Source organism: Portunus trituberculatus, chromosome 2 (assembly GCF_017591435.1).
Source record: "Portunus trituberculatus isolate SZX2019 chromosome 2, ASM1759143v1, whole genome shotgun sequence".
Lineage (NCBI taxonomy): Eukaryota > Metazoa > Arthropoda > Malacostraca > Decapoda > Portunidae > Portunus > Portunus trituberculatus.
Window position 1 is genome coordinate 12,539,161 of NC_059256.1, and position 27,650 is coordinate 12,566,810.

At 39.2% G+C, this 27,650-nt stretch overlaps 1 protein-coding gene across 1 annotated transcript in view; it reads left to right on the plus strand.

The window, feature by feature from the left end:
- The first annotated feature begins 3,741 nt into the window (after positions 1-3,741).
- LOC123506986 (TBC1 domain family member 23-like) overlaps positions 3,742-27,650 on the plus strand; it is a 39,608-nt gene continuing 15,699 nt past the window's right edge. Inside the window, exons 1-7 of the mRNA XM_045259462.1 lie at positions 3,742-3,802; positions 13,186-13,285; positions 16,450-16,564; positions 20,699-20,903; positions 22,502-22,625; positions 23,506-23,630; positions 26,735-26,885. Coding sequence (XP_045115397.1) covers positions 3,765-3,802; positions 13,186-13,285; positions 16,450-16,564; positions 20,699-20,903; positions 22,502-22,625; positions 23,506-23,630; positions 26,735-26,885 — 858 coding nt within the window. The 5' untranslated portion in view covers positions 3,742-3,764. The remainder of the gene's footprint in view (positions 3,803-13,185; positions 13,286-16,449; positions 16,565-20,698; positions 20,904-22,501; positions 22,626-23,505; positions 23,631-26,734; positions 26,886-27,650) is intronic.

Below are 27,650 nucleotides of genomic sequence, written 5' to 3' on the forward strand. Positions count from 1 at the left end.
GTTTGGAGGAGTTTTGCAGGTGTGGAGGGATGGAGGAAAGACTGGCCTTTCTCTCCATACCTCCCGTTACCTCCTCCTCCCTCTGGTTTGAGAGATATGGAGGAAAAACTAAGGAAGAAAATAAAATGTCTACCTTATCATTATACGTAGAGAGAGAGAGAGAGAGAGAGAGAGAAGAGAAACTTATTTTATTTATTATTTTTCATTGTTGTTGTTGTTGTTTTTAGAAATTTAGAGATAATATTAATAGAGAGAGAGAGAGAGAGAGAGAGAGAGAGAGAGAGTCCGTATGTCCGTGTGACTGTTTAAATAAAACTAATATATTAAAACTAGGCTTTTATTTCTCCTCCTCCTCCTCCTCCTCCTCCTCCTCCTCCTCTCTTCTTCCCGTCTGAATACGTAGTGAACACAAAGATTAGTCCTGTGGCGGCGGGCGGCGGGCGGGCGGGCGGCGGGCGGGCGGGCGGGCGGGCGGGCGGGAGCGGGGACAGGGCTGCCAACCGACCTAGCCTCACAAAATACAGCCCGTTTGATGCCCGGATGACCCACAGCGGCTCACAGGACGCTCAGCTATAGGGGGAGGGAGTAACGGGCTTTCTACCAACGCTGTGACATGCTGTTGATAATTCCCACAGTCGCAAACATGCCAAAACATGCCAAATTGTCTTAAAATGGTCTCAAAACATGCCAAACTGTATTAATATGCCCTCAAAATATGCCAAATTGTCTTAAAATGCCCTCAAAACATTCCAAACTGTATTAAAATGCCCTCAAAACACGCCAAACTGTCTTAAAATGCCATCAAAACATGCCAAACTGTCTTAAAATGCCCTCAAAACATGCCAAATTGTCTTAAAATGCCCTCAAAACATGCCAAACTGTCTTAAAATGCCCTCAAAACATGCCAAACTGTCTTAAAATGTCCTCAAAACATGCCAAACTGTCTTAAAATGCCATCAAAACATGCCAAATTGTCTTAAAATGCCCTCAAAACATGCCAAACTGTCTTAAAATGCCCTCAAAACATGCCAAACTGTCTTAAAATGTCCTCAAAACATGCCAAACTGTCTTAAAATGCCATCAAAACACGCCAAACTGTCTTAAAATGCCCTCAAAACATGCCAAACTGTATTAAAATGCCCTCAAAATATGCCAAACTGTCTTAAAATGCCATCAAAACATGCCAAACTGTCTTAAAATGCCCTCAAAACATTAAAAATTTTATTTGTGAGATCAGAAGTCAGGTGTTCTGTGGCGTCTCTATATGATTTATTTATTTTTGTTTAGAATTAATTAAACTACGTAATAAATCCTGAGAAAGCATGTCACTTGTTGCCTGTTGCCGAGATGCTGTTAAAATGGTGTTAGCAATCTTAATCCTCCATGCAGCCGTTAGAAAATCGCGTTCAGCTCAGCCACACACACACACACACACTCTGGCTTGTCAACACCACCACCACCATGCTGTTATTATTATTATTATTTTTACGTAAGGGAAGACAGCCAGCCATGTTCGGAAGATGCCCACTTGAATGCTGGCGTTCTAAAAAGGTGTATTTAAAGTGCCAAAGCCGTCAGTTAGAATTAGGAGAGGAAATTTTAGTAATGAAGGCTGTACTGAACTGGCTTGTCAACACCAACACCACCAACACCACCTGCGCCTACGTACATTAGCCTCTTCAGTACTGGAACGCATTTATACCGTGAATTTGTGGTATTTGACAGTTTTTAGCGACATTAAGAAGGTTCTATGGGGTTTTAGAGATTAATAGCAAGAGTCTTCACTATTTTAATCCCACATATTAGTCTCAAAAGCTGTTAATCACCAAATAATCACCAAAATGTATCACGTCCTTGAGGAGTATATTTAGATCATCACCCCCGCCCCGCCAATTGTCTTAAAATGCCCTCAAAACATGCCAAACTGTCTTAAAATGCCCTCAAAACATGCCAAACTGTCTTAAAATGCCCTCAAAACATGCCAAACTGTCTTAAAATGCCCTCAAAACATGTCAAACTGTCTTAAAATGCTCTCAAAACACACCAAACTGTATTAAAATGCCCTCAAAACACACCAAACTGTATTAAAATGCCCTCAAAACATGCCAAACTGTCTTAAAATGCCCTCAAAACATGCCAAACTGTCTTAAAATGCCCTCAAAACATGCCAAACTGTCTTAAAATGCCCTCAAAACATGTCAAACTGTCTTAAAATGCCCTCAAAACATGCCAAACTGTCTTAAAATGCCCTCAAAACATGCCAAACTGTCTTAAAATGCCCTCAAAACATGCCAAACTGTCTTAAAATGCCCTCAAAACATGCCAAACTGTCTTAAAATGCCCTCAAAACATGTCAAACTGTCTTAAAATGCCCTCAAAACATGCCAAACTGTCTTAAAATGCCCTCAAAACATGGCAAACTGTCTTAAAATGCCCTCAAAACATGGCAAACTGTCTTAAAATGCCTCAAAAACACCACCAAACTGTCTTAAATGCCCTCAAAACATGCCAAACTGTTAAAATGCCCTCAAAACATGTCAAACTGTTAAAATGCCCTCAAAACATGTCAAACTGTCTTAAAATGCCCTCAAAACATGCCAAACTGTCTTAAAATGCCCTCAAAACATGCCAAACTGTCTTAAAATGCCCTCAAAACATGTCAAACTGTCTTAAAATGCCCTCAAAACATGCCAAACTGTCTTAAAATGCCCTCAAAACATGCCAAACTGTCTTAAAATGCCCTCAAAACATGTCAAACTGTCTTAAAATGCTCTCAAAACACACCAAACTGTATTAAAATGCCCTCAAAACATGCCAAACTGTTAAAATGCCCTCAAAACATGTCAAACTGTCTTAAAATGCCCTCAAATCATGCCAAACTGTCTTAAAATGCCCTCAAAACATGTCAAACTGCCTTAAAATGCCCTCAAAACATGCCAAATTGTCTTTAAATGCCCTCTAAACATGCCAAACTGTCTTAAAATGCCCTCAAAACATGCCAAATTGTCTTAAAATGCCCTCAAAACATTAGAAATTTTATTAGTGAGATCAAAAGTCAGGTGTTCTGTGGCGTCTCTATATGATTTATTTATTTTTGTTTAGAATTAATTAATTTATTGTTAATTTTGTTGTTTAATTCTGCATCTCTATTAATATCAGTATTGATACTGACGTGACTATTATTTCATCTCGAGAAAATGAAAGACTCTGACGTGACTATTTTTTTCTATCGTTAAAATTAAATACATGCTAACTTTAACTGACGTGACTATTAATTTGATTCTTGACCTTAATTTAATTATTCTTTCGTATTGAGAAATTAAGGTAGACTGACGTGACTATTTTTTCATATCGACATAATTAAATACACACTAACTTGAACTGCCATGACTATTAATTTCAATATGATATTAATTTAATTTTTTTTTGTTTTTCATCTCGACAAAATTAAATACACACTTATTTGAACTGCCGTGACTATTAATCCCCATCTCGACAAAATAAAGCCATCACTACCATGACTATTAATCCATCTCGACAAAACTGACAAACGTTACACACTATAACATTGAGCTGCCGTGACTATTAATTTCTATCTCGACATTATAGAAATATTATAATAACCGCAATTATGAACCCAAAATAGTTAATAAAAAATAAATACTATAATATTTCCATAACTATCTTACCAAAACTATCCAAAAAACTATCGAGATATTGTCAACATACACTATCGGCCACAGGAAGAAGATGAGGAAGGCAAGATGGCCACGGAGGCAGATCAAGATTCTGATGACACTTGGTGAGAAATAATCACTTTTTTCTCCACTTTACCAATTACTTAAGCACTTATAAAGGCGGGGGATTGTAAGTAGCACCCTTCCCGCGTCTACTTATACCTTGGATTGCTGGGAAATAAGTGTAATAAGTGAAATATAAGTAAAAATATGACAACTTTTACCGCTATCAGCTGATTGGAGAGGGATGGAGAGAAAGAAAAAGTTTTATCATTTTCTCTTTTTCCTCCACTTTCCCTCCACCTGTGTTTCCTCCAGGGGGTGGGACGGGTGGAGGAAAGAGTCCCCCACCCCTCCAATGTCCTGGGAGGGGGAAAATAGCCCTGAATTGAGCAGAAAATGCCTTAAATATGAAGGAAGGTGGAGAAAAAATTAGGTCTCGTTATATATATTAAGATGTGTGTGTGTGTGTGTGTGTGTGTTTGGCTATATTTGAGTGTGTTTGGACGTGTTTTGAGTGTGTGTGGGCATATTTGAGTGTGTTTGGATGTGTTTGAGTGTGTGTGGGTGTGTTTTGAGTGTGTTTGAGTGTGTGTGGGTGTGTTTTGAGTGTGTGTGGGCATATTTGAGTGTGTTTGGACGTGTTTTGAGTGTGTTGTGTGTGTGTTTGAGTGTATGAGGGGATACTTGAGTGTGTTTGTTTTGAGTGTGTTTTGAGTGTGTTTGTGTGTTTGGGTGTGTTTGTGTGTGTTTGGACGTGTTTGTGTTTGTGTGTGTTTTGAGTGTGTTTGGACGTGTTTTGAGTGTGTTTGGAGTGTTTGTGTGTGTATTTGAGTGTGTTTGGGTGTGTTTGACTTTTGTTTGAGTGTGTTTGAGTGTGTTTGAGTGTGTTTTGAGTGGAGTGTGTGTTTTGAGTGTGTTGTGTGTGTGTTTGAGTGTATGAGGATATTTGAGTGTGTTTGGACGTGTTTTGAGTGTGTTGTGTGTGTGTTTGAGTGTATGAGGGGATACTTGAGTGTGTTTGGGTGTGTTTTGAGTGTATTTGTGTGTTTGGGTGTGTTTTGAGTATATTTGTGTGTTTGAGTGTGTGTGAGTGTGTTTGAGTGTGTTTGGACGTGTTTTGAGTGTGTGTGGGCATATTTGAGTGTGTTTGGGTGTGTTTTGAGTGTGTTGTGTGTGTGTTTTTTGAGTGTGTTTGGAGTATATTTGAGTGTGTGTGAGCATATTTGAGTGTTTGGACACACAGTGTGTTGTCTGTGTGTTTGAGTGTACACACACACACACACACACACACACACACACACACACACACACACACACACACACACACAGTATAATGTTGAGTGCCAGTCTTATCTGACCTATCCCTGAGTCAATATGTCTCTATAAGTCTTTTCTTAGTAAGCTCAATAGTACTTCTGGCCTTGTCCTTTGTCCTACATTGGATGCCTTTGCCCTTTGTAGAACCTTGGAGCACACACTTGAAAGGCTGTGACATCTGTTTCTGAGCTACCTCTTGCCTCATTTTGGCCTTTACTCAGCTGCTGTCTCACTATAACACTTGTCCCAAACCTCTAATGGATGCAACAAGTTTCTTAGACAAGCGGGTCTCCCAGTGGTCATGACTAAGCAACACTGAATGAGTACAGGTGTTGTTCTGTGTGTTTTGAGTGTGTTTTGGGTGTGTGTGGGTGTGTTTGGATGTGTTTGGGTGTGTTTGAGTGTGTTTTGAGTGTTTTGAGTGTGTTTTGGGTGTGTTTGAGTGTTTTGAGTATGTTTTGGGTGTGTTTTGGGTGTGTTTGAGTGTGTTTTGAGTGTTTTGAGTGTGTTTTGGGTGTGTGTGGGTGTATTTGGGTGTGTTTAGAGTGTGTTTGAGTGTGTATTTGAGTGTGTTTGAGTGTGTTTTGAGTGTATTTGAGTGTGTTGGGTGTGTGTGGGTCTGTTTGAGTGTTTTGAGTGTGTTTTGAGTGTTTGAGTATGTTTTGGGTATGTTTTGTGTGTTTTGAGTGTTTTGAGTGTGTTTTGGGTGTGTTTGAGTGTGTTTTGGGTGTGTTTGGGTGTGTTTGAGTGTGTTTTGGGTGTGTTTTGGGTGTTTTGAGTGTGTTTTGAGTGTTTTGAGTGTTGTTTTGGGTGTGTTTGAGTGTGTTTTGAGTGTGTTTTGGGTGTTTTGAGTGTGTTTGGGGTGTGTTTGAGTGTGTTTTGAGTGTTTTGGGTGTGTTTTGTGTGTTTGAGTGTTTGGGTGTGTTTTGTGTGTGTTTTGAGTGTGTTGGGTGTGTTTGGTGTGTTTGAGTGTGTTGGGTGTGTTTGGGTGTGTTTTGTGTGTGTTTAGGTGTGTTTTGGTGTGTGTGTGTTTTTGGGTGTGTGAGTGTGTTTGTTTTGAGTGTTTGAGTGTGTTTTGTGTGTTTTGAGTGTTTTGAGTGTTTTGAGTGTGTTTTGGGTGTGTTTGGGTGTGTTTGAGTGTGTTTTGAGTGTGTTTGAGTGTGTGTGTGGTGTGTTTGAGTGTGTTTGAGTGTGTTTGAGTGTGTTAGTGTTGAGTGTGTTTTTGAGTGTGTTTGAGTGTTTTTGAGTGTGTTTGAGTGTGTTTGGTGTGTTTGAGTGTTTTGAGTGTTTTGAGTGTGTTGTGTGAGTGTGTGTTTGAGTGTGTTTTGAGTGTTTGAGTGTGTTTTGAGTGTGTTGAGTTTTTGAGTGTGTTTGAGTGTTTTTTGGGTGTGTTTGTTTGTGTGTGTTTTGAGTGTTTGTGTGTGTTTGAGTGTGTTTGTGTGTTTGAGTGTGTTTTGAGTGTTTGAGTGTGTTTTGAGTGTTTTGGGTGTTTTGAGTGTTGAGTGTGTTGAGTGTTTTTGAGTGTGTTTGAGTGTGTTTGGTGTGTTTGTGTGTGTGTTTTGAGTGTGTTTGTGTGTTTTGAGTGTGTTTTGAGTGTGTTTGAGTGTGTTTGAGTGTTTTGAGTGTGTTTGAGTGTGTTTTGAGTTTGAGTGTGTTTGAGTGTTTTGTGTGTGTTTGAGTGTTTTGTGTGTTTTGAGTGTGTTTGTGTGTTTGAGTGTGTTGTGTTTTGTGTGTTTGAGTGTGTTTTGTGTGTTTGGTGTGTTTGTGTGTTTTTGAGTGTGTTTGAGTGTTTTTGTGTTTGGATGTGTTTGAGTGTGTTTTGAGTGTGTTGAGTGTGTTTGGGTGTGTGTTGACTGTATTTGAGTGTGCTTTGGGTGTGTTTGAGTGTGTTTGAGTTTGTTTGAATGTATTTTAGGTGTGTTTTGAGTGTGTTTTGAGTGTGTTTGAGTGTGTTTTGGGTGTGTTTGAGTGTGTTGGTATATGTGGGTGTGTTTTGAGTGCATTTTGAGTGTGTTTAAGTGAGTGTGGGTATATTTGAGTGTGTGTGTGTATAAATTTGAGTGTGTTTTGATGTGTTTGTGGTCTGTTTTGAGTGAGGTTGAAATATCTGAGTGTGTTTTGTGTGTTTGAGTGTATTTTGAGTGTGTTTTGTGTGTTTGAGTGTATTTTGAGTGTGTTTTGAGTGTGTTTTGGGTGTATTTGGGTGTGTTTGAGTGTGTTTTGAGTGTTTTGAGTGTGTTTTGAGTGTTTGAGTGTGTGTGGATATATTTGAGTGTGGTTTAAATATCTGAGTGTGTTTGGGTGTGTTTGTGTGTGTTTTGAGTGTCTTTTGAGTGTATTTGTGTGTGTTGGTATGTGTGGGTGTGTTTTAAGTGTGTTTTGAGTGTGTTTAAGTGAGTGTGGGTATATTTGAGTGTATTTGAGTGTGTGTGTGTATAAATTTGAGTGTGTTTTGAGTGTGTTTGTGGTCTGTTTTGAGTGAGGTTGAAATATCTGAGTGTGTTTTGTGTGTTTGGATGTATTTTGAGTGTGTTTTGTGTGTTTGAGTGCGTTTGGGTGTGTTTTGAGTGTGTTTGGGGAATTATGATCTAAACACACCCTGTGTCAGCTCCCAGCGTACCCCACAATGCACCAAGATCAAACACACTCTAAACACACTCAAAACACACCCAAACACACCCAGACACACTCAAACACACTCAAAAACACTCAAAACACACTCAAAAACACTCAAAAAACACCCAAAAACACTCAAAAACACACCAAAACACCAAAAAACACTCAAAAACACTCAAAACACACCCAAACACACAAAACACTCAAAACACTCAAACACCCAAAACACTGAAAACACACAAAACACTCAAAACACTAAAACACACTAAAACACCCAAAAACTCAAAACACACTCTAAACATACAAAACACACAAAACACACAAAACACCCAAAACACCCAAAAACACACAAAAACACTCAAAACACACAAAAACACACCAAAACACTCAAAACACACAAAAACACACTCAAAAACACTCAAAAAACACCCTAAAACACTCAAAAACACTCAAAAAACACTCAAAAACACGCCTGTCACAATCTGAACTGTTTCACGACATTGCATAAATTCTCAATCGACTGTTAAGCTGGGGAGGTTCCGAGGAGGATGACAGGGAGAGATTGTGTTGTGATTAGCCCCATGGCCGTGACAGTGCCTGGCTGCCTCGTGTGGTGTTGTGGTGTTGCGTCCCTTCACAGTGGACACCTGGGCAGTGACTCGGTAAAGGCCCTAGGGTTTTTAAGAGTGTTTTTGTGGTTCTAGAGGCAGCGTGACAACATTTCTGCATTATTAACAGGAGAAACACTCTTTTGAAAGGCTCTAGTTGAAGTAATAAGGGTTTTTAAGAGTGTTTTTGTGGTTCTAGAGGCAGAGTGACAACATTTCTGCATTATTAACAGGAGAAACACTCTTTTGAAAGGCTCTAGTTGAAGTAATAAGGGTTTTAAGAGTGTTTTGTGGTTCTAGAGGCAGAGTGACAACATTTCTGCATTATTAACAGGAGAAACACTCTTTTGAAAGGCTCTAGTTGAAGTAATAAGGGTTTTTAAGAGTGTTTTGTGGTTCTACAGGCAGAGTGACAACATTTCTGCATTATTAACAGGAGAAACACTCTTTTGAAAGGCTCTAGTTGAAGTAATAAGGGTTTTAAGAGTGTTTTGTGGTTCTAGAGGCAGAGTGACAACATTTCTGCATTATTAACAGGAGAAACACTCTTTTGAAAGGCTCTAGTTGAAGTAATAAGGGTTTTAAGAGTGTTTTGTGGTTCTAGAGGCAGAGTGACAACATTTCTGCATTATTAACAGGAGAAACACTCTTTTGAAAGGCTCTAGTTGAAGTAATAAGGGTTTTAAGAGTGTTTTGTGGTTCTAGAGGCAGAGTGACAACATTTCTGCATTATTAACAGGAGAAACACTCTTTTGAAAGGCTCTAGTTGAAGTAATAAGGGTTTTTAAGAGTGTTTTTGTGGTTCTAGAGGCAGAGTGACAACATTTCTGCATTATTAACAGGAGAAACACTCTTTTGAAAGGCTCTAGTTGAAGTAATAAGGGTTTTAAGAGTGTTTTGTGGTTCTAGAGGCAGAGTGACAACATTTCTGCATTATTAACAGGAGAAACACTCTTTTGAAAGGCTCTAGTTGAAGTAATAAGGGTTCTAAGAGTGTTTTTGTGGTTCTAGAGGCAGAGTGACAACATTTCTGCATTATTAACAGGAGAAACACTCTTTTGAAAGGCTCTAGTTGAAGTAATAAGGGTTTTAAGAGTGTTTTGTGGTTCTAGAGGCAGAGTGACAACATTTCTGCATTATTAACAGGAGAAACACTCTTTGAAAGGCTCTAGTTGAAGTAATAAGGGTTTTAAGAGTGTTTTGTGGTTCTAGAGGCAGAGTGACAACATTTCTGCATTATTAACAGGAGAAACACTCTTTTGAAAGGCTCTAGTTGAAGTAATAAGGGTTTTAAGAGTGTTTTGTGGTTCTAGAGGCAGAGTGACAACATTTCTGCATTATTAACAGGAGAAACACTCTTTTGAAAGGCTCTAGTTGAAGTAATAAGGGTTTTTAAGAGTGTTTTGTGGTTCTAGAGGCAGAGTGACAACATTTCTGCATTATTAACAGGAGAAACACTCTTTTGAAAGGCTCTAGTTGAAGTAATAAGGGTTTTTAAGAGTGTTTTTGTGGTTCTAGAGGCAGAGTGACAACATTTCTGCATTATTAACAGGAGAAACACTCTTTTGAAAGGCTCTAGTTGAAGTAATAAGGGTTTTAAGAGTGTTTTGTGGTTCTAGAGGCAGAGTGACAACATTTCTGCATTATTAACAGGAGAAACACTCTTTGAAAGGCTCTAGTTGAAGTAATAAGGGTTTTAAGAGTGTTTTGTGGTTCTAGAGGCAGAGTGACAACATTTCTGCATTATTAACAGGAGAAACACTCTTTGAAAGGCTCTAGTTGAAGTAATAAGGGTTTTAAGAGTGTTTTTGTGGTTCTAGAGGCAGAGTGACAACATTTCTGCATTATTAACAGGAGAAACACTCTTTTGAAAGGCTCTAGTTGAAGTAATAAGGGTTTTAAGAGTGTTTTGTGGTTCTAGAGGCAGAGTGACAACATTTCTGCATTATTAACAGGAGAAACACTCTTTGAAAGGCTCTAGTTGAAGTAATAAGGGTTTTAAGAGTGTTTTGTGGTTCTAGAGGCAGAGTGACAACATTTCTGCATTATTAACAGGAGAAACACTCTTTGAAAGGCTCTAGTTGAAGTAATAAGGGTTTTAAGAGTGTTTTGTGGTTCTAGAGGCAGAGTGACAACATTTCTGCATTATTAACAGGAGAAACACTCTTTTGAAAGGCTCTAGTTGAAGTAATAAGGGTTTTAAGAGTGTTTTGTGGTTCTAGAGGCAGAGTGACAACATTTCTGCATTATTAACAGGAGAAACACTCTTTGAAAGGCTCTAGTTGAAGTAATAAGGGTTTTTAAGAGTGTTTTGTGGTTCTAGAGGCAGAGTGACAACATTTCTGCATTATTAACAGGAGAAACACTCTTTTGAAAGGCTCTAGTTGAAGTAATAAGGGTTTTAAGAGTGTTTTGTGGTTCTAGAGGCAGAGTGACAACATTTCTGCATTATTAACAGGAGAAACACTCTTTTGAAAGGCTCTAGTTGAAGTAATAAGGGTTTTAAGAGTGTTTTGTGGTTCTAGAGGCAGAGTGACAAGATTTCTGCATTATTAACAGGAGAAACACTCTTTTGAAAGGCTCTAGTTGAAGTAATAAGGGTTTTAAGAGTGTTTTGTGGTTCTAGAGGCAGAGTGACAACATTTCTGCATTATTAACAGGAGAAACACTCTTTTGAAAGGCTCTAGTTGAAGTAATAAGGGTTTTTAAGAGTGTTTTTGTGGTTCTAGAGGCAGAGTGACAACATTTCTGCATTATTAACAGGAGAAACACTCTTTTGAAAGGCTCTAGTTGAAGTAATAAGTGTTTTTTAAGGATGTTTTTGTGGTTCTAGAGGCAGAGTGACAACATTTCTGCATTATTAACAGGAGAAACACTCTTTTGAAAGGCTCTAGTTGAAGTAATAAGGGTTTTTAAGAGTGTTTTTGTGGTTCTAGAGGCAGAGTGACAACATTTCTGCATTATTAACAGGAGAAACACTCTTTGAAAGGCTCTAGTTGAAGTAATAAGGGTTTTAAGAGTGTTTTGTGGTTCTAGAGGCAGAGTGACAATATTTCTGCATTATTAACAGGAGAAACACTCTTTGAAAGGCTCTAGTTGAAGTAATAAGGGTTTTAAGAGTGTTTTGTGGTTCTAGAGGCAGAGTGACAACATTTCTGCATTATTAACAGGAGAAACACTCTTTGAAAGGCTCTAGTTGAAATAATAAGGGTTTTAAGAGTGTTTTGTGGTTCTAGAGGCAGAGTGACAAGATTTCTGCATTATTAACAGGAGAAACACTCTTTTGAAAGGCTCTAGTTGAAGTAATAAGGGTTTTAAGAGTGTTTTGTGGTTCTAGAGGCAGAGTGACAAGATTTCTGCATTATTAACAGGAGAAACACTCTTTTGAAAGGCTCTAGTTGAAGTAATAAGGGTTTTTAAGAGTTTTTGTGGTTCTAGAGGCAGAGTGACAACATTTCTGCATTATTAACAGGAGAAACACTCTTTTGAAAGGCTCTAGTTGAAGTAATAAGGGTTTTTAAGAGTGTTTTTGTGGTTCTAGAGGCAGAGTGACAACATTTCTGCATTATTAACAGGAGAAACACTCTTTGAAAGGCTGTAGTTGAAGTAATAAGGGTTTTTAAGAGTGTTTTTGTGGTTCTAGAGGCAGAGTGACAACATTTCTGCGTTATTAACAGGAGAAACACTCTTTTGAAAGGCTCTAGTTGAAGTAATAAGGGTTTTTAAGAGTGTTTTTGTGGTTCTAGAGGCAGAGTGACAACATTTCTGCATTATTAACAGGAGAAACACTCTTTTGAAAGGCTCTACTTGAAGTAATAAGGGTTTTTAAGAGTGATGAAGGATTGAGAGTACTGGTTAACTCTTGCATTGGAGAGATGAAGAGCTTTTGAGTGTGTTTGAGTGTTTTTGAGTGTGTTTGGGTGTGTTTGGGTGTGTTTTGAGTGTGTTTTGAGTGTGTTTGAGTGTGTTTTGAGTGTTTGAGTGTGTTTGGGTGTTTGGGTGTGTTTGGGTTTGTTTGAGTGTGTTTGGGTGTGTTTTGAGTGTGTTTAAGTGTGTTTTGAGTGTGTTTGAGTGTGTTTTGAGTGTGTTTGGGTGTTTTGAGTGTGTTTGGGTTGTTTTGAGTGTGTTTGAGTATATTTTGAGTGTATTGTGAGTGTTTGGGTGTGTTTTGAGTGTTTGAGTGTGTTTAGATGTGTTTGAGTGTGTTTGGGTGTTTTGAGTGTGTTTGGGTGTTTTGAGTGTGTTTGTGTGTGTTTGAGTGTTTTTGGGTATGTTTGGGTGTTTTGAGTGTTTTGTTGTGTTTGGTGTGTTTGGGTGTGTTTGAGTGTGTTTGAGTGTTTGGATGTGTTTTGGGTGTGTTTTGAGTGTGTTTTGGTTGTGTTTGAGTGTTTTTGAGTGTGTTTGTGTGTTTTAAGTGTGTTTGGGTGTGTTTGAGTGTGTTTGAGTGTGTTTGAGTGTGTTTGAGTGTTTTGAGTGTTTTGAGTGTTTTGAGTGTTTTGAGTGTGTTTGAGTGTATTGAGTGTGTTTGAGTGTTTTGAGTGTGTTTGAATGTGTTTAGTGTGTTTGGGTGTTTTGAGTGTTTTGAGTGTATTTTGAGTGTGTTTGGGTGTGTTTGAGTGTGTTTGAGTGTGTTTGGGTGTGTTTAGATGTGTTTGAGTGTGTTTGGGTGTTTTGAGTGTGTTTGGGGTGTTTTGAGTGTGTTTGAGTGTGTTTTGAGTGTGTTTGAGTGTTTTTTGAGTGTGTTTGAGTGTGTTTTTGAGTGTGTGAGTGTATTTTGCAATATTTTGATGCAATATTAACTCTCTCTCTCTCTCTCTCTCTCTCTCTCTCTCTCTCTCTCTCTCTCTCTCTCTCTCTCTCTCTCTCTCTCTCTCTCTCTCTCTCTCTCTCTCTCTCTCTCTCAGGATTCTTGCCCTAGAGTCAGTGTTGCCAGATTGTCTTGACGATGAAGAGGTTATCAACATTACCAGAGGCAGGATATTGCCGGAGGAATACAGGGCACAGGTGAGATGTTTGCCTCCGTATCTCTGCAACTAGAGGGTGGAGAGATAAAGTGGAGGTATGGAGAGATAGTTGAGTCTTTCTTCTATCTCTCCATAAATTTTTGTCTCTCCAACTGTGCAGGGTGTGTCAGAAATTGTAAAAATGTTAAAAGTTCTCGGTTAAAAATTTTTGAGATTTTGATGGAGAGATAGTAACATTTCTCTCTGTATCTCTTGAACTGGAGGAAGGAGAGATAAAGTAGAGCTATGGAGAGATAGGTGAGTCTTTCTTCTATCTCTCCATAAATTTTTGTCTCTCCAACTGTGCAGGGTGTGTCAGAAATTGTAAAAATGTTAAAAGTTCTCGGTTAAAAAAGTTGAGATTTTGATGGAGATACTAACATTTCTCTCTGTATCTCTTGAACTGGAGGGAGGAGAGATAAAGTGGAGGTATGGAGAGATAGTTGAGTCTTTCTTCTATCTCTCCATAAATTTTTGTCTCTCCAACTGTACAGGGTGTGTCAGAAATTGTAAAAATGTTAAAAGTTCTCGGTTAAAAAATGTTGAGATTTTGATGGAGAGATAGTAACATTTCTCTCTGTATCTCTTGAACTGGAGAGAAGAGAGATAAAGTGGAGGTATGGAGAGATAGTTGAGTCTTTCTTCTATCTCTCCATAAATTTTTGTCTCTCTAGCTGTGCAGGGTGTGTCAGAAATTGTAAAAATGTTAAAAGTTCTCGGTTAAAAATTTTTGAGATTTTGATGGAGAGATAGTAACATTTCTCTATGTATCTCTTGAACTGGAGGAAGGAGAGATAAACTAGAGCTATGGAGAGATAGGTGAGTCTTTTCTCTATCTCTCCATAAATGTTTGTCTCTCCAGCTGTACAGGGTGTGTCAGAAATTGTAGAAATGTTAAAAGTTCTCGGTTAAAAAGTTGAGATTTTGATGGAGAGATAGTAACATTTCTCTCTGTATCTCTTGAACTGGAGAGAGGAGAGATAAAGTGGAGGTATGGAGAGATAGTTGAGTCTTTCTTCTATCTCTCCATAAATTTTTGTCTCTCTAGCTGTGCAGGGTGTGTCAAAAATTGTAAAAATGTTAAAAGTTCTCGGTTAAAAAATGTTGAGATTTTGATGGAGAGATAGTAACATTTCTCTCTGTATCTCTTGAATTGGAGGGAGGAGAGATAAAGTGGAGCTATGGAGAGATAGTTGAGTCTTTCTTCTATCTCTCCATAAATTTTTGTCTCTCTAGCTGTACAGGGTGTGTCAGAAATTGTAAAAATGTTAAAAGTTCTCGGTTAAAAATTTTTGAGATTTTGATGGAGAGATAGTAATATTTCTCTCTGTATCTCTTGAACTGGAGGGAGGAGAGATAAAGTGGAGGTATGGAGAGATAGTTGAGTCTTTCTTCTATCTCTCCATAAATTTTTGTCTCTCCAACTGTGCAGGGTGTGTCAGAAATTGTAAAAATGTTAAAAGTTCTCAGTTAAAAAAGTTGAGATTTTGATGGAGAGATACTAACATTTCTCTCTGTATCTCTTGAACTGGAGGGAGGAGAGATAAAGTGGAAGTATGGAGAGATAGTTGAGTCTTTCCTCTATCTCTGCATAAGTTTTTGTCTCTCTAGCTGTACAGGGTGTGTCAGAATTTGTAGAAATGTTAAAAGTTCTCGGTTAAAAAGTTGAGATTTTGATGGAGTGATACTAACATTTCTCTCTTTATCTCTTGAACTGGAGGGAGGAGAGTTAAAGTGGAGCTATGGAGAGATAGTTGAGTCTTTCTTCTATCTCTCCATAAATTTTTGTCTTTCTAGCTGTACAGGGTGTGTCAGAAATTGTAAAAATGTTAAAAGTTTTCGGTTAAAAATTTTTGAGATTTTGATGGAGAGATAGTAACATTTCTCTCTGTATCTCTTGAACTGGAGGGAGGAGAGATAAAGTGGAGCTATGGAGAGATAGATGAGTCTTTTTTCTATCTCTCCATAATTTTTTGTCTCTCCAACTGTGGAGGGTGTGTCAGAAATTGTAAAAATGTTAAAAGTTCTCGGTTAAAAAATGTTGAGATTTTGATGGAGATAGTAACATTTCTCTCTGTATCTCTTGAACTGGAAGGAGGAGATATAAAGTGGAACTATGGAGAGATAGATGAGTCTTTTTTCTATCTCTCCATAAATGTTTGTCTCTCCAACTGTACAGGGTGTGTCAGAAATTGTAAAAATGTTAAAAGTTCTCGGTTAAAAAATGTTGAGATTTTGATGGAGAGATAGTAACATTTCTCTCTGTATCTCTTGAACTGGAGGGAGGAGAGATAAAGTGGAGGCATGGAGAGATAGTTGAGTCTTTCTTCTATCTCTCCATAAATTTTTGTCTCTCCAACTGTACAGGGTGTGTCAGAAATTGTAAAAATGTTAAAAGTTCTCGGTTAAAAAATGTTGAGATTTTGATGGAGAGATAGTAACATTTCTCTCCGTATCTCTGCAACTAGAGGGAGGAGAGATAAAGTGGAGGTATGGAGAGATAGGTGAGTCTTTTTTCTATCTCTCCATAAATTTTTGTCTCTCCAACTGTGCAGGGTGTGTCAGAAATTGTAAAAATTTTAAAAGTTCTCGGTTAAAAAAGTTGAGATTTTGATGGAGAGATAGTAACATTTGTCTCTGTATCTCTTGAACTGGAGGAAGGAGAGATAAAGTGGAGCTATGGAGAGATAGGTGAGTCCTTTCTCTATCTCTCCATAAATTTTTGTCTCTCTAGCTGTGCAGGGTGTGTCAGAAATTGTAAAAATGTTAAAAGTTCTCGGTTAAAAAATGTTGAGATTTTGATGGAGAGATAGTAACATTTCTCTCTGTATCTCTTGAACTGGAGAGAGGAGAGATAAAGTGGAGGTATGGAGAGATAGCTAAACCTTTCCTCTATCTCTCCATAAATTTTTGTCTCTCCAACTGTGCAGGGTGTGTCAGAAACTGTAAAAATGTAACAACTTCTACCTTAAAAAAAAATAAATGTATGATGGAGAGACAATTACATTTTACTCAATATCTCTTGAACTAGAGAGACGATAGATAAACCAAAGACATGGAGAGATACCCAAACCTTTCCTCTATCTCTCCTCAAAATCTCATCTCCCTAACTCCACAGGGCTGGTCAGAAATCGCAAAAACGTAACATCAATTTTTCCCTTCCAGATTTGGCATCTTTGCTTGGGTGGCGCTAGCAAGATCTGTACCTTTTCACACTTCGATGGAATATTTGACTTGCAAGAACAAAGTGTCATAAGAGAAGAGTGTAAGAGCCTTGTGGGTAAGTAGTAGTAGTAGTAGTAGTAGTAGTAGTAGTAGTAGTAGTAGTAGTAGTAGTAGTAGTACACTCAAAACACATCAAAACACTCCAAAACACACTCAAAACATGCAAAACACACTCAAAACACACAAAAACACACCAAAACACACTAAAACACTCCAAAACACACCAAAACACACTCAAAACACACTCAAAACACTCTAAAAACACTCAAAACACACCAAAACACACTCAAAACACACTCAAAACACACCAAACACACCAAAACACACCAAATACACTCAAAACACCCAAAACACACTCAAAACACACTCAAAACACACTCAAAACACCAAAACACACCAAACACTCCAAAACACACCAAAACACACCACAAAACACAAAACACACCAAAACACACTAAAACACTCCAAAACACACCAAAACACACTCAAAACATGCAAAACACACTCAAAACACACTTAAAACACCAAAACACACAAAAACACCACAAAACACACAAAAACACACTCAAAACACACTCAAAACACACCATAACACACCAAAACACACTCAAAACACTCCTAAACACACCAAAACACTACTGGGACACGTTTTTACCTTGAGATTTGTGCACCATTAGACCATTTTATTGACATTAGCAAGGGTGTATGGAGGGCAGAAGATTAATGGCCACAGTCTTCACTATTTTAACTGAGATTTGTGCACCATTAGACCATTTTATTGACATTAGCAAGGGTGTATGGAGGGCAGAAGATTAATGGCCACAGTCTTCACTATTTTAATTGAGATTTGTGCACCATTAGACCATTTTATTGACATTAGCAAGGGTCTATAGAGGGCAGAAGATTAATGGCCACAGTCTTCACTATTTTGATTGAGTTTTGTGCACCATTAGACCATTTTATTGACATTAGGAAGGGTCTATGGAGGGCAGAAGATTAATGGCCACAGTCTTCACTATTTTAACTGAGATTTGTGCACCATTAGACCATTTTATTGACATTAGCAAGGGTGTATGGAGGGCAGAAGATTAATGGCCACAGTCTTCACTATTTTAACTGAGATTTGTGCACCATTAGACCATTTTATTGACATTAGCAAGGGTGTATGGAGGGCAGAAGATTAATGGCCACAGTCTTCACTATTTTAACTGAGATTTGTGCACCATTAGACCATTTTATTGACATTAGCAAGGGTCTATGGAGGGCAGAAGATTAATGGCCACAGTCTTCACTATTTTAATGGAGTTTTGTGCACCATTAGACCATTTTATTGACATTAGGAAGGGTCTATGGAGGGCAGAAGATTAATGGTCACAGTCTTCACTATTTTAACTGAGATTTGTGCACCATTAGACCATTTTATTGACATTAGCAAGGGTCTATGGAGGGCAGAAGATTAATGGCCACAGTCTTCACTATTTTAACTGAGATTTGTGCACCATTAGACCATTTTATTGACATTAGCAAGGGTGTATGGAGGGCACAAGATTAATGGCCACAGTCTTCACTATTTTAACTGAGATTTGTGTACCATTAGACCATTTTATTGACATTAGCAAGGGTCTATGGAGGGCAGAAGATTAATGGCCACAGTCTTCACTATTTTAACTAAGATTTGTGCACCATTAGACCATTTTATTGACATTAGCAAGGGTGTATGGAGGGCAGAAGATTAATGGCCACAGTCTTCACTAAAATTGATTTACGTATAAATGGAAGTTTAGAATAACGTAATAATAATAATAATTCTAATATTTTCCTAATTTTTCAATAATTACGTATGAAACAATTTTTTTTAAAACGTGTGTGTGTGTGTGTGTGTGTGTGTTGTTGTTGTTGTTGTTATTTTTCTTCTTGTTTTTCTTTTTCGTAGCGTAAGAGTGAACTTATAAACGCTCATAGAATAAATTTTCAAAGCTGTTAGTCCTTTTAAATCTCAAAATTCATCTCTCAGGATTTCACAGCGTTTTTACAGCATTACGTCACAGCAAGACTCAAATACGAACTCTTTTTTGATCAGGAACGAGAAATTTATAAGCTTGCCGAGTGTTCTGTATTTCGTAAACTCTCCGAAACTTGCCCTCCCGTAGATAACAAGCTGCCTCGTCACAAGCTGGTGTTACGTCGTCTAAGCGTCCACCAGTCACGTAGAAATCCTTACCTGATTTACGAGCCTTGCCACAGAACGCAGCTGACTACGTACCAAATCCCCGATCAGCCTTGTCTCTGCGTCTGCGTCCCTTCCAGCCAGGTGTTCGGGGCTCTACGTACAGTGGCGTCTCTACGTACAGTATAGGGGGTGCGTAGGAGGAGGAGGAGGAAGAGGAGGAGGAGGAGGAGAAGAAGAAGAAGAAGAGGAGGAGGAGGAGGAGGAAGAGAAGGAGGAGGAAGAGGAAGAGGAGGAGGAGGAGGAGGAGGAAGAGAAGAAGGAGAAGAAGAAGAAGAAGAAGAAGAAGAAGAAGAAGAGGAGGAGGAGGAGGAAGAGGACGAGGAGAAGAGGAGGAGGAGGAGGAGGAGGAGAAGGACGAGGAGAAGAGGAGGAGGAGGAAGAGGAGGAGAAGGAGGAAAGTAAAGTGTTTTAAATGCAAAAAAAAAAAAAAAAGGAGGAATCTCTCTCTCTCTCTCTCTCTCTCTCTCTCTCTCTCTCTCTCTCTCTCTCTCTCTATGTAATTGCAATGTAACTGAACCATGTAATTGCAATGTAACTCTAAACACCCAAAACACTCTAAAACACCCCAAAACACATCAAAACACCCCAAAACACACCAAAACACACCAAAAACACACCTCAACATTCTTGCTTTTTTCCTAACCCTGCCAAACACACAAAAACACCCCAAAACACCACAAACACCCCAAAATACACCAAAACCACACCAAAACACACCAAAACACAAAACACACACAAAACACCCAAAACACCCCAAAACACCAAAACACACCAAAACACCAAAACACACCAAAACACACCAAAAACACACCTTAACACACCTTAACATTCTTGCTCTATTCGTAACCCCGCCAAACACCACAAAACACACTCAAAACACCACAAAACACACCAAAACACACCAAAACACCCCAAAACACCACAAAAACACTCAAAAACACCCAAAACACACCAAAAACACACCAAAAACACACCTTAACATTCTTGCCTTTTTCTTAACCCCTCCAGACAAACTTGGCAATGAGGATGAAGACAAAGTTACTATCTTGTGCAATCTTGAGTCCATCTTCACGCACTATTGCAAGTCAAGAAACGTCAAAACACACCAAAACACACCAAAACACACCAAAACACACCAAAACACACCAAAACACACCTTAACATACTTGCCTTTTTCCTAACCCTGCCAAACACCCCAAAACACACTCAAAACACCCCAAAACACACCCCAAAAACATCCCAAAACACATAAAAACACCCCAAACACACCAAAACACCCAAAAACACCCAAAAAACACCCAAAACACCGCAAAACCACACCAAAAACACACCTTAAACACACCTTAACATTCTTGCCTTTTTCTTAACCCCTCCAGACAAACTTGGCAATGAGGATGAAGACAAAGTTACTATCTTGTGCAATCTTGAGTCCATCTTCACGCACTATTGCAAGTCAAGAAACGTCAAAACACACCAAAACACACCAAAACACCCCAAAACACACCAAAACACCCAAAACACACCAAAAACACATCAAAACACACCTTAACATTCTTGCCTTTTTCCTAACCCTGCCAAACACCCCAAAACACACTCAAAACACCCCAAAATACACCAAAACACCCCCAAAACACACTCAAAACACACCAAAACACCCAAAACACACCAAAACACACCAAAACACACCAAAACACACCTTAACATTCTTGCCTTTTTCCTAACCCTGCCAAACACCCCAAAAACACACCAAAACCACACCAAAACACACCTAAAACACCCAAAACACCACAAAACACCCAAAAACACCCCAAAAACACCCAAAACACACCAAAACACACCAAAAACACCCCAAAACACACCTTAACATTCTTGCCCTTTTCTTATAAACACACCTTAACATTCTTGCCCTTTTCTTATAAACACACCTTAACATTCTTGCTCTTTTCTTAACCCTTCCAGACAAACTTGGCAATGAGGATGAAGACAAAGTTACTATCTTGTGCAATCTTGAGTCCATCTTCACGCACTATTGCAAGTCAAGAAACGTGAAATTTGACAAGACTGCGTGCTGGACTGACCTGCTCCTCCCGTTACTGGCCGCCAAGATGCCTGCTGACTCCGCGGCCTTCTGCTTCCAAGAGATACTGGAGAGATACGTACCTAGGTGGGTGTTTTGAAGGTTAGGAAAAGATCAAGAATGTTTGTGTGTTTTGGGGTGTTTTGGGGTGTTTTGAGGTGTTTTTGTGTGTTTTGGGGTGTTTTGAGGTGTTTTTGTGTGATTTTGGGTAGTTTGGGGTAGTTTGAGGTGTTTTGATGTGTTTTTGGGGTGTTTTGAGTGTGTTTTGGGTGTTTGTCAGGAGAGGTTAGGAAAAGATCAAGAATGTTTGTGTTTTGGGGTGTTTTGTGTGTTTTGTGTTTTTGGGTGTTTGGGTGTTTGAGGGTGTTTTGGGGTGTTTGGGGTGTTTGAGGTGTTTTGTGTGTTTTGAGTGTGTTTTGGGGTGTTTGTTGGGAGAGGTTAGGAAAAGATCAAGAATGTTTGTGTGTTTTGGGGTGTTTTAGGGTGTTTGAGTGTTTTGGGGTGTTTTGAGTGTTTTGAGTGTTTTGGGTGTTTTGGGTGTTTTGAGTGTTTTGGGTGTTTTGGGTGTTTGGGGTGTTTTTAGGGTGTTTTGAGTGTGTTTTGGTGTTGTCTGGAGAGGTTAGGAAAAGATCAAGAATGTTTGTGTGATTTTGTTTTTGTGTTTTGTGTGTTTTGTGTGTTGAGGTGTTTGGGGTGTTTTGGGGTGTTTGGGGTGTTTTGATGTGTTTTGGGGTGTTTTGAGTGTGTTTGGGGTGTTTGTCTGAGAGGTTAGGAAAAGATCAAGAATGTTTGTGTGTGTTTGGGGTGTTTTGTGTGTGTTTGAGGTGTTTTGGGGTGTTTTGTGTTTTTGGGTGTTTGAGGTGTTTTGGGTGTTTGAGGTGTTTTGTGTGTTTGAGGTGTTTGTAGGGTGTTTGAGATGTTTTGAGGTGTTTGGTGTGTTTTGGGGTGTTTGGGTGTTTTGTGTGTTTTGAGGTGTTTTTGTGTGTTTTGAGGTGTTTTGGGTGTTTTCAGGTGTTTTGGGTGTCTTGAGTGTTTTTGTGGGTTTTGAAGTGTTTTGTGTTTTGAGGTGTTTTGAGGTGTTTTGGTGTGTTTTGGGGTGTTTGTGTTTGAAGTGTTTTGTGTTTTGGGGTGTTTTGGGGTGTTTGTGTGTTTTTGGGATGTTTGAGGTGTTTTGTGTGTTTGAGGTGTTTTGGGGTGTTTTGGGTGTTTGAGTGTGTTTCAGGTGTTTTAGGGATGTTTTCAGGTGTTTGACGTGTTTGAGGTGTTTTGGGGTGTTTTGGGTGTTTTGAGGTGTTTTGGGTGTTTGAGGTGTTTTGAAGTGTTTTGGGGTGTTTGAGGTGTTTTGAGTGTTTGTGGTGTTTTGGTGTGTTTTGTGTGTTTTGTGTTTTGTGTGTTTTGAGGTGTTTTTGGTGTGTTTTGAGATATATATGTGGTGTTTAGTGTTTTGTGTATGTTGTATTGGTGTATTGTGGTGTATTGTGGTGTATTGTTGTGTATTGTGGTGTATTGTGGTGTATTGTTGTGTATTGTGGTGTATTGTGGTGAATTGTGGTGTATTGTGGTGTCATTGCAGTTCATTGTTGTGAATTGTGGTGTATTGTGGTGTATTGTGGTGTCATTGCAGTTCATTGTTGTGAATTGTGGTGTATTGTGGTGTCATTGCAGTTCATTGTGGTGAATTTCAGGGAGACACAGGCAGGGGCGCCCATCTACCATTTACTGAGGCTGCTGCTGCTCTACCACGACCCAGAGCTCTCCACCTTCTTGGACTCCAGAAAGATCAACCCGGATTTATATGCTACCAAGTGGGTGAGTTGCCAGATGCTCAAATAAATAGACAGTGTTAATAGAGGTGCCAGATGCTCGATAATTGATGAAATAAATAGTTTTGATAGATAGAGAGAGGTGCCAGATGCTCGATAATTGATGAAATAAATAGATGAATAAATAAATAGTGTTAATAGAGGTGCCAGATGCTCGATAATTGCTGAAATAAATCAATAGTGTTAATAATATATAGAGAGGTGCCAGATGCTCGATAACTCTTGAAATAAATAGTTTTGATAGATAGAGAGGTGCCAGATGCTCGATAATTGATGAATATGCAAAAAACACCAATAATAATGGAAATAGAGAAAATTGAATAGAAGACAAAAAACGCAGAAAAAAATAACAAACTCATAGACACAAACAGAATTAAAATCGGCCTAATGGTAACGGAGATAGAGAAGAACGAAAGAAAGGAATATGCAAAAACACCAATAATAATGGAAATAGAGGAAAATTGAATAGAAGACAAAAAACGCAGAAAAAAATAACAAACTCATAGACACAAACAGAATTAAAATAGGCCTAATGGTAACGGAGATAGGGAAAAACGAAAGAAAGGAATATGCAAAAACACCAATAATAATGGAAATAGAGGAAAATTGAATAGAAGACAAAAAATGCAGAAAAAAATAACAAACTCATAGACACAAACAGAATTAAAATCGGTCTAATGGTAACGGAGATAGAGAGAAACGAAAGAAAGGAATATGCAAAAACACCAATAATAATGGAAATAGAGGAAAAATGAATAGAAGACAAAAAACGCAGAAAAAAATAACAAACTCATAGACACAAACAGAATTAAAATAGGCCTAATGGTAACGGAGATATAGGCCTAACAGTAACGTCATATTTTCAGATTAAAAGCCTGTTCGCCTCCAGCTGTGATTTGGAGGCCGTATCTGCAGTGTGGGATGTTTACCTCACTGAAAAGGATCCATTTTTCATCCTATTTTTGGCCCTCGTCATCCTAGTCAACGCCAGGTAAGACAGGGGGTGAGGGCAGAGAGGGGTGTATTGCGGTCCATTGGGGTGAATATTGTGTATTTATTGTGAGTATTTTGGTGTTTTTTAAAGGTTATTGCAGTGCTTTGGGGTGTTTTGGTTGAAGTGCTCCAGGTGGTGGTGGTGGTGGTGGTGGAAGAGTGTCATAGAAAACGGATTATTTTAAGGAGGACTTGTGAAAAATGCGAATTAATTGTAAAATAAGAAAAAAATAATTAGTTTTAAAATATACGGCAGATCTTAGCCATGGACAAGAAAAACACCCAAACACACCCAAAACACACCCAAACACACCCAAGCACACCTAGACACACGAAATCACCCTCAAAACACACCAAAACACCCCAAAACACCTCAAAAACACCTCAAAACACACCCAAAACATACCAAAACACCTCAAAACATCACAAAGCACACCAAACACACTAAAACACACCCAAAACACACTCAAACACACCAAAACATCCTGAAACACACAAAACTCACAAAACACACCAAAACACAAAACACCCTAAAACAACCCAAAACACACCAAAACACGTCAAACACACCAAAACATATTCAAACATACCAAAACACACCAAAACACCCCAAAACACCCAAACCACCTCAAAACACCCAAAACACCCCAAAACACACAAAACACCTCAAAACACCTCAAAACACACAAAAACACCCTAAAACACACAAAAACCCCCCTAAACACCTCAAAACACCTCAAAACACCCCAAATTGACCTTCCAGAGAGCAGATCTTGGCCATGGAGAAGGAGAACAGAGCGGTAATAATTCAGCAGTTGGCAACAGTTCCCGCCAATTTGAGGGACACCCCAAAACACACCAAAACACCCCAAAAACACACAAAAACACGTCAAAACACCCCAAAACACACCAAAACACACCAAAACACACAAAACACGTCAAACACCCCAAAACACACCAAACACACCCAAAACACACACACGTCAAACACACCAAAACACACCAAAACACCTCAAACCACCTCAAACACACCAAAACACGTCAAACCACCCCAAAACACCTCAAAACACCCAAAACACCTCAAACACACCAAAACACGTCAAACCACCTCAAAACACACCAAAACACCCCAAAACACCTCAAAACACCTCAAAACACCCCAAAACACCCCAAAACCACCTCAAAACACACCTAAACACACCAAAACACCCCAAACACCTCAAAACACCTCAAAACACCTCAAATTGACCTTCCAGAGAGCAGATCTTGGCCATGCAGAAGGAGAACAGAGCGGTAATAATTCAGCAGTTGGCAACAATTCCCGCCAATTTGAGGGACACCCCAAAACACACCAAAAACACACCAAAACACACCAAAACACCTCTAAACACCTCAAAACACCTCAAAACACGTCAAACCACCTCAAAACACCTCAAAACACCCTAAAAACACACAAAACACACCAAAACACCTCAAAACACACAAAAACACCTCAAAACACCTCAAAACACCCCAAAACACCTCAAAACACACCAAAACACCCCAAAACACCCCAAAACACACCAAAACACCTAAAACACACCAAAACACCCAAACACACCAAAACACACAAAACACACCCAAACACCAAAACACAAAACCACCAAAACACACAAAACACACCAAAACACCCCAAAACACCAAAACACACACAAAACACCTCAAAACACCCTAAAACACACAAAACCCCCCAAACACCTCAAACACCTCAAACACCCCAAATTGACCTTCCAAGCAGATCTTGGCCATGGAGAAGGAGAACAGAGCGGTAATAATTCAGCAGTTGGCAACAGTTCCCGCCAATTTGAGGGACACCCCAAAACACACCAAAACACACCAAAACACCTCAAACACCTCAAAACACACCAAAACACCCAAAAACACTCAAACCACCTCAAAACACACAAAACACGTCAAACCACCCACCCCAAACACCTCAAAACACCCAAAACACCTCAAAACACACCAAAACACGTCAAACCACCTCAAAACACACCAAAACACTCAAAACACCTCAAAACACCTCAAAACACACCAAAACACCTCAAACACACCTCAAAACACACCAAAACACGTCAAACCACTCAAAACACACCAAAACACACAAAACACACCAAAACACGTCAAACCACCAAAACACACAAAACACACCAAAACACCTCAAAACACCTCAAAACACCCCAAAAACACACAAAAACACCTCAAAACACACCAAAACCCCTCTAAACACCTCAAACCACCTCAAAACACCTCAAAACACCCCAAATTGACCTTCCAGAAAGATCTTGGCCATGGAGAAGGAGAACAGAGCGGTAATAATTCAGCAGTTGGCAACAGTTCCCCCAATTTGAAAACACCCCAAAACACACCAAAACACACCACCTCAAAACACCTCAAAACACACAAAACACCCTCAAACACCTCAAAACACACAAAACACCTCAAAACACGTCAAAACACACAAAACACCCCAAAACACCTCAAAACACACCAAAACACGTCAAACCACCTCAAAACACACAAAAACACACCAAAACACCCCAAAACACCTCAAAACACACAAAACACCTCAAAACACACAAACACACACACACCAAAACACACAAAACCCCTAAACACCTCAAACCCCTAAACACCTCAAAACACCTCAAAACACCCCAAATTGACCTTCCAGAGAGCAGATCTTGGCCATGGAGAAGGAGAACAGAGCGGTAATAATTCAGCAGTTGGCAACAGTTCCCGCCAATTTGAGGGACACCCCAAAACACACCAAAACACACCAAAAACACCTCAAAACACCCCAAAAACACCCCAAAAACACGTCAAACCACCTCAAAACACACCAAAACACGTCAAACACACCCCAAAACACACAAAACACCCAAACACACCACAAAACACACCAAAACACGTCAAACCACCTCAAACCACACACCAAAACACCCCAAAAACACCTCAAAACACCTCAAAAACACCTCCAAACACCTCAAAACACCTCAAAACACCTCAAAACACCTCAAAACACCCCCAAACACCTCAAAACACCTCAAATTGACCTTCCAGAGAGCAGATCTTGGCCATGGAGAAGGAGAACAGAGCGGTAATAATTCAGCAGTTGGCAACAGTTCCCGCCAATTTGAGGGTCCAAGATGTGCGAGATTTCTGCGCTCTTGCGAGATTTTACGTGCTTAGAACCCCAAGGACCTACAGAACGGTGAGTGTTTGGGGGTGTTTGGGGGTGTTTGAGTGTTTTTGGGGGTGTTTTGGTGTGTTTTGATGTGTTTTGTGTGTTTTGAATGTGTTTTGAGTGTTTGTGTGTGTTTGGGGTGTTTTCAGTGTTTGTGGTGTTTTGAGTGTTTGTGTTTTTAGTGTTTTGTTTTTGAGTGTGTTTGAGTGTTTGTGTGTTTTGTGTGTTTTGTGTTTGAGTGTTTTGTGTTTTGAGTGTGTTTTGTGTGTTTGTGTGTGTTTGGTGTTTTTGAGTGTTTTGAGTGTGTTTGGGGTTTTGTGTGTTTTGTGTTTTGAGTGTTTTGTGTGTGTTTGAGTGTTTGGGGTGTTTGAGTGTTTTGGGTGTTTTGAGTGTGTTGAGTTTGTGTGTGTTTGGTGTGTTTGAGTGTGTATGTGTGTTGTGTTTTTGGGTGTGTGTGTGTTGGGTGTTTGTGTTTGAGTGTTTGAATGTGTGTGTTTGAGTGTTTTGGGTGTTTGTGTTTGTGTTTTGAGTGTGTTTGAGTGTTTGTGTGTGTGGGTGTGTTTTGTGTTTTTGGTGTTTGTTTTGAGTGTTTGGGTGTGTGTGTTGTGTGTTTGTGTGTGTGTGTTTTGAGTGTGTGTGTGTGTGGGAGTGTTTGAGTGTGTTTGAGTGTGTTTGAGTGTGTTTGGTGTTGTGTGTGTTGAGTGTTTGTGTTTGTGTTTGATGTGTTTGAGTGTTTTGGGTGTGTTTTGGGGTGTTTAAATGTCTTATTGAAATAATGACTCTCTCTCTCTC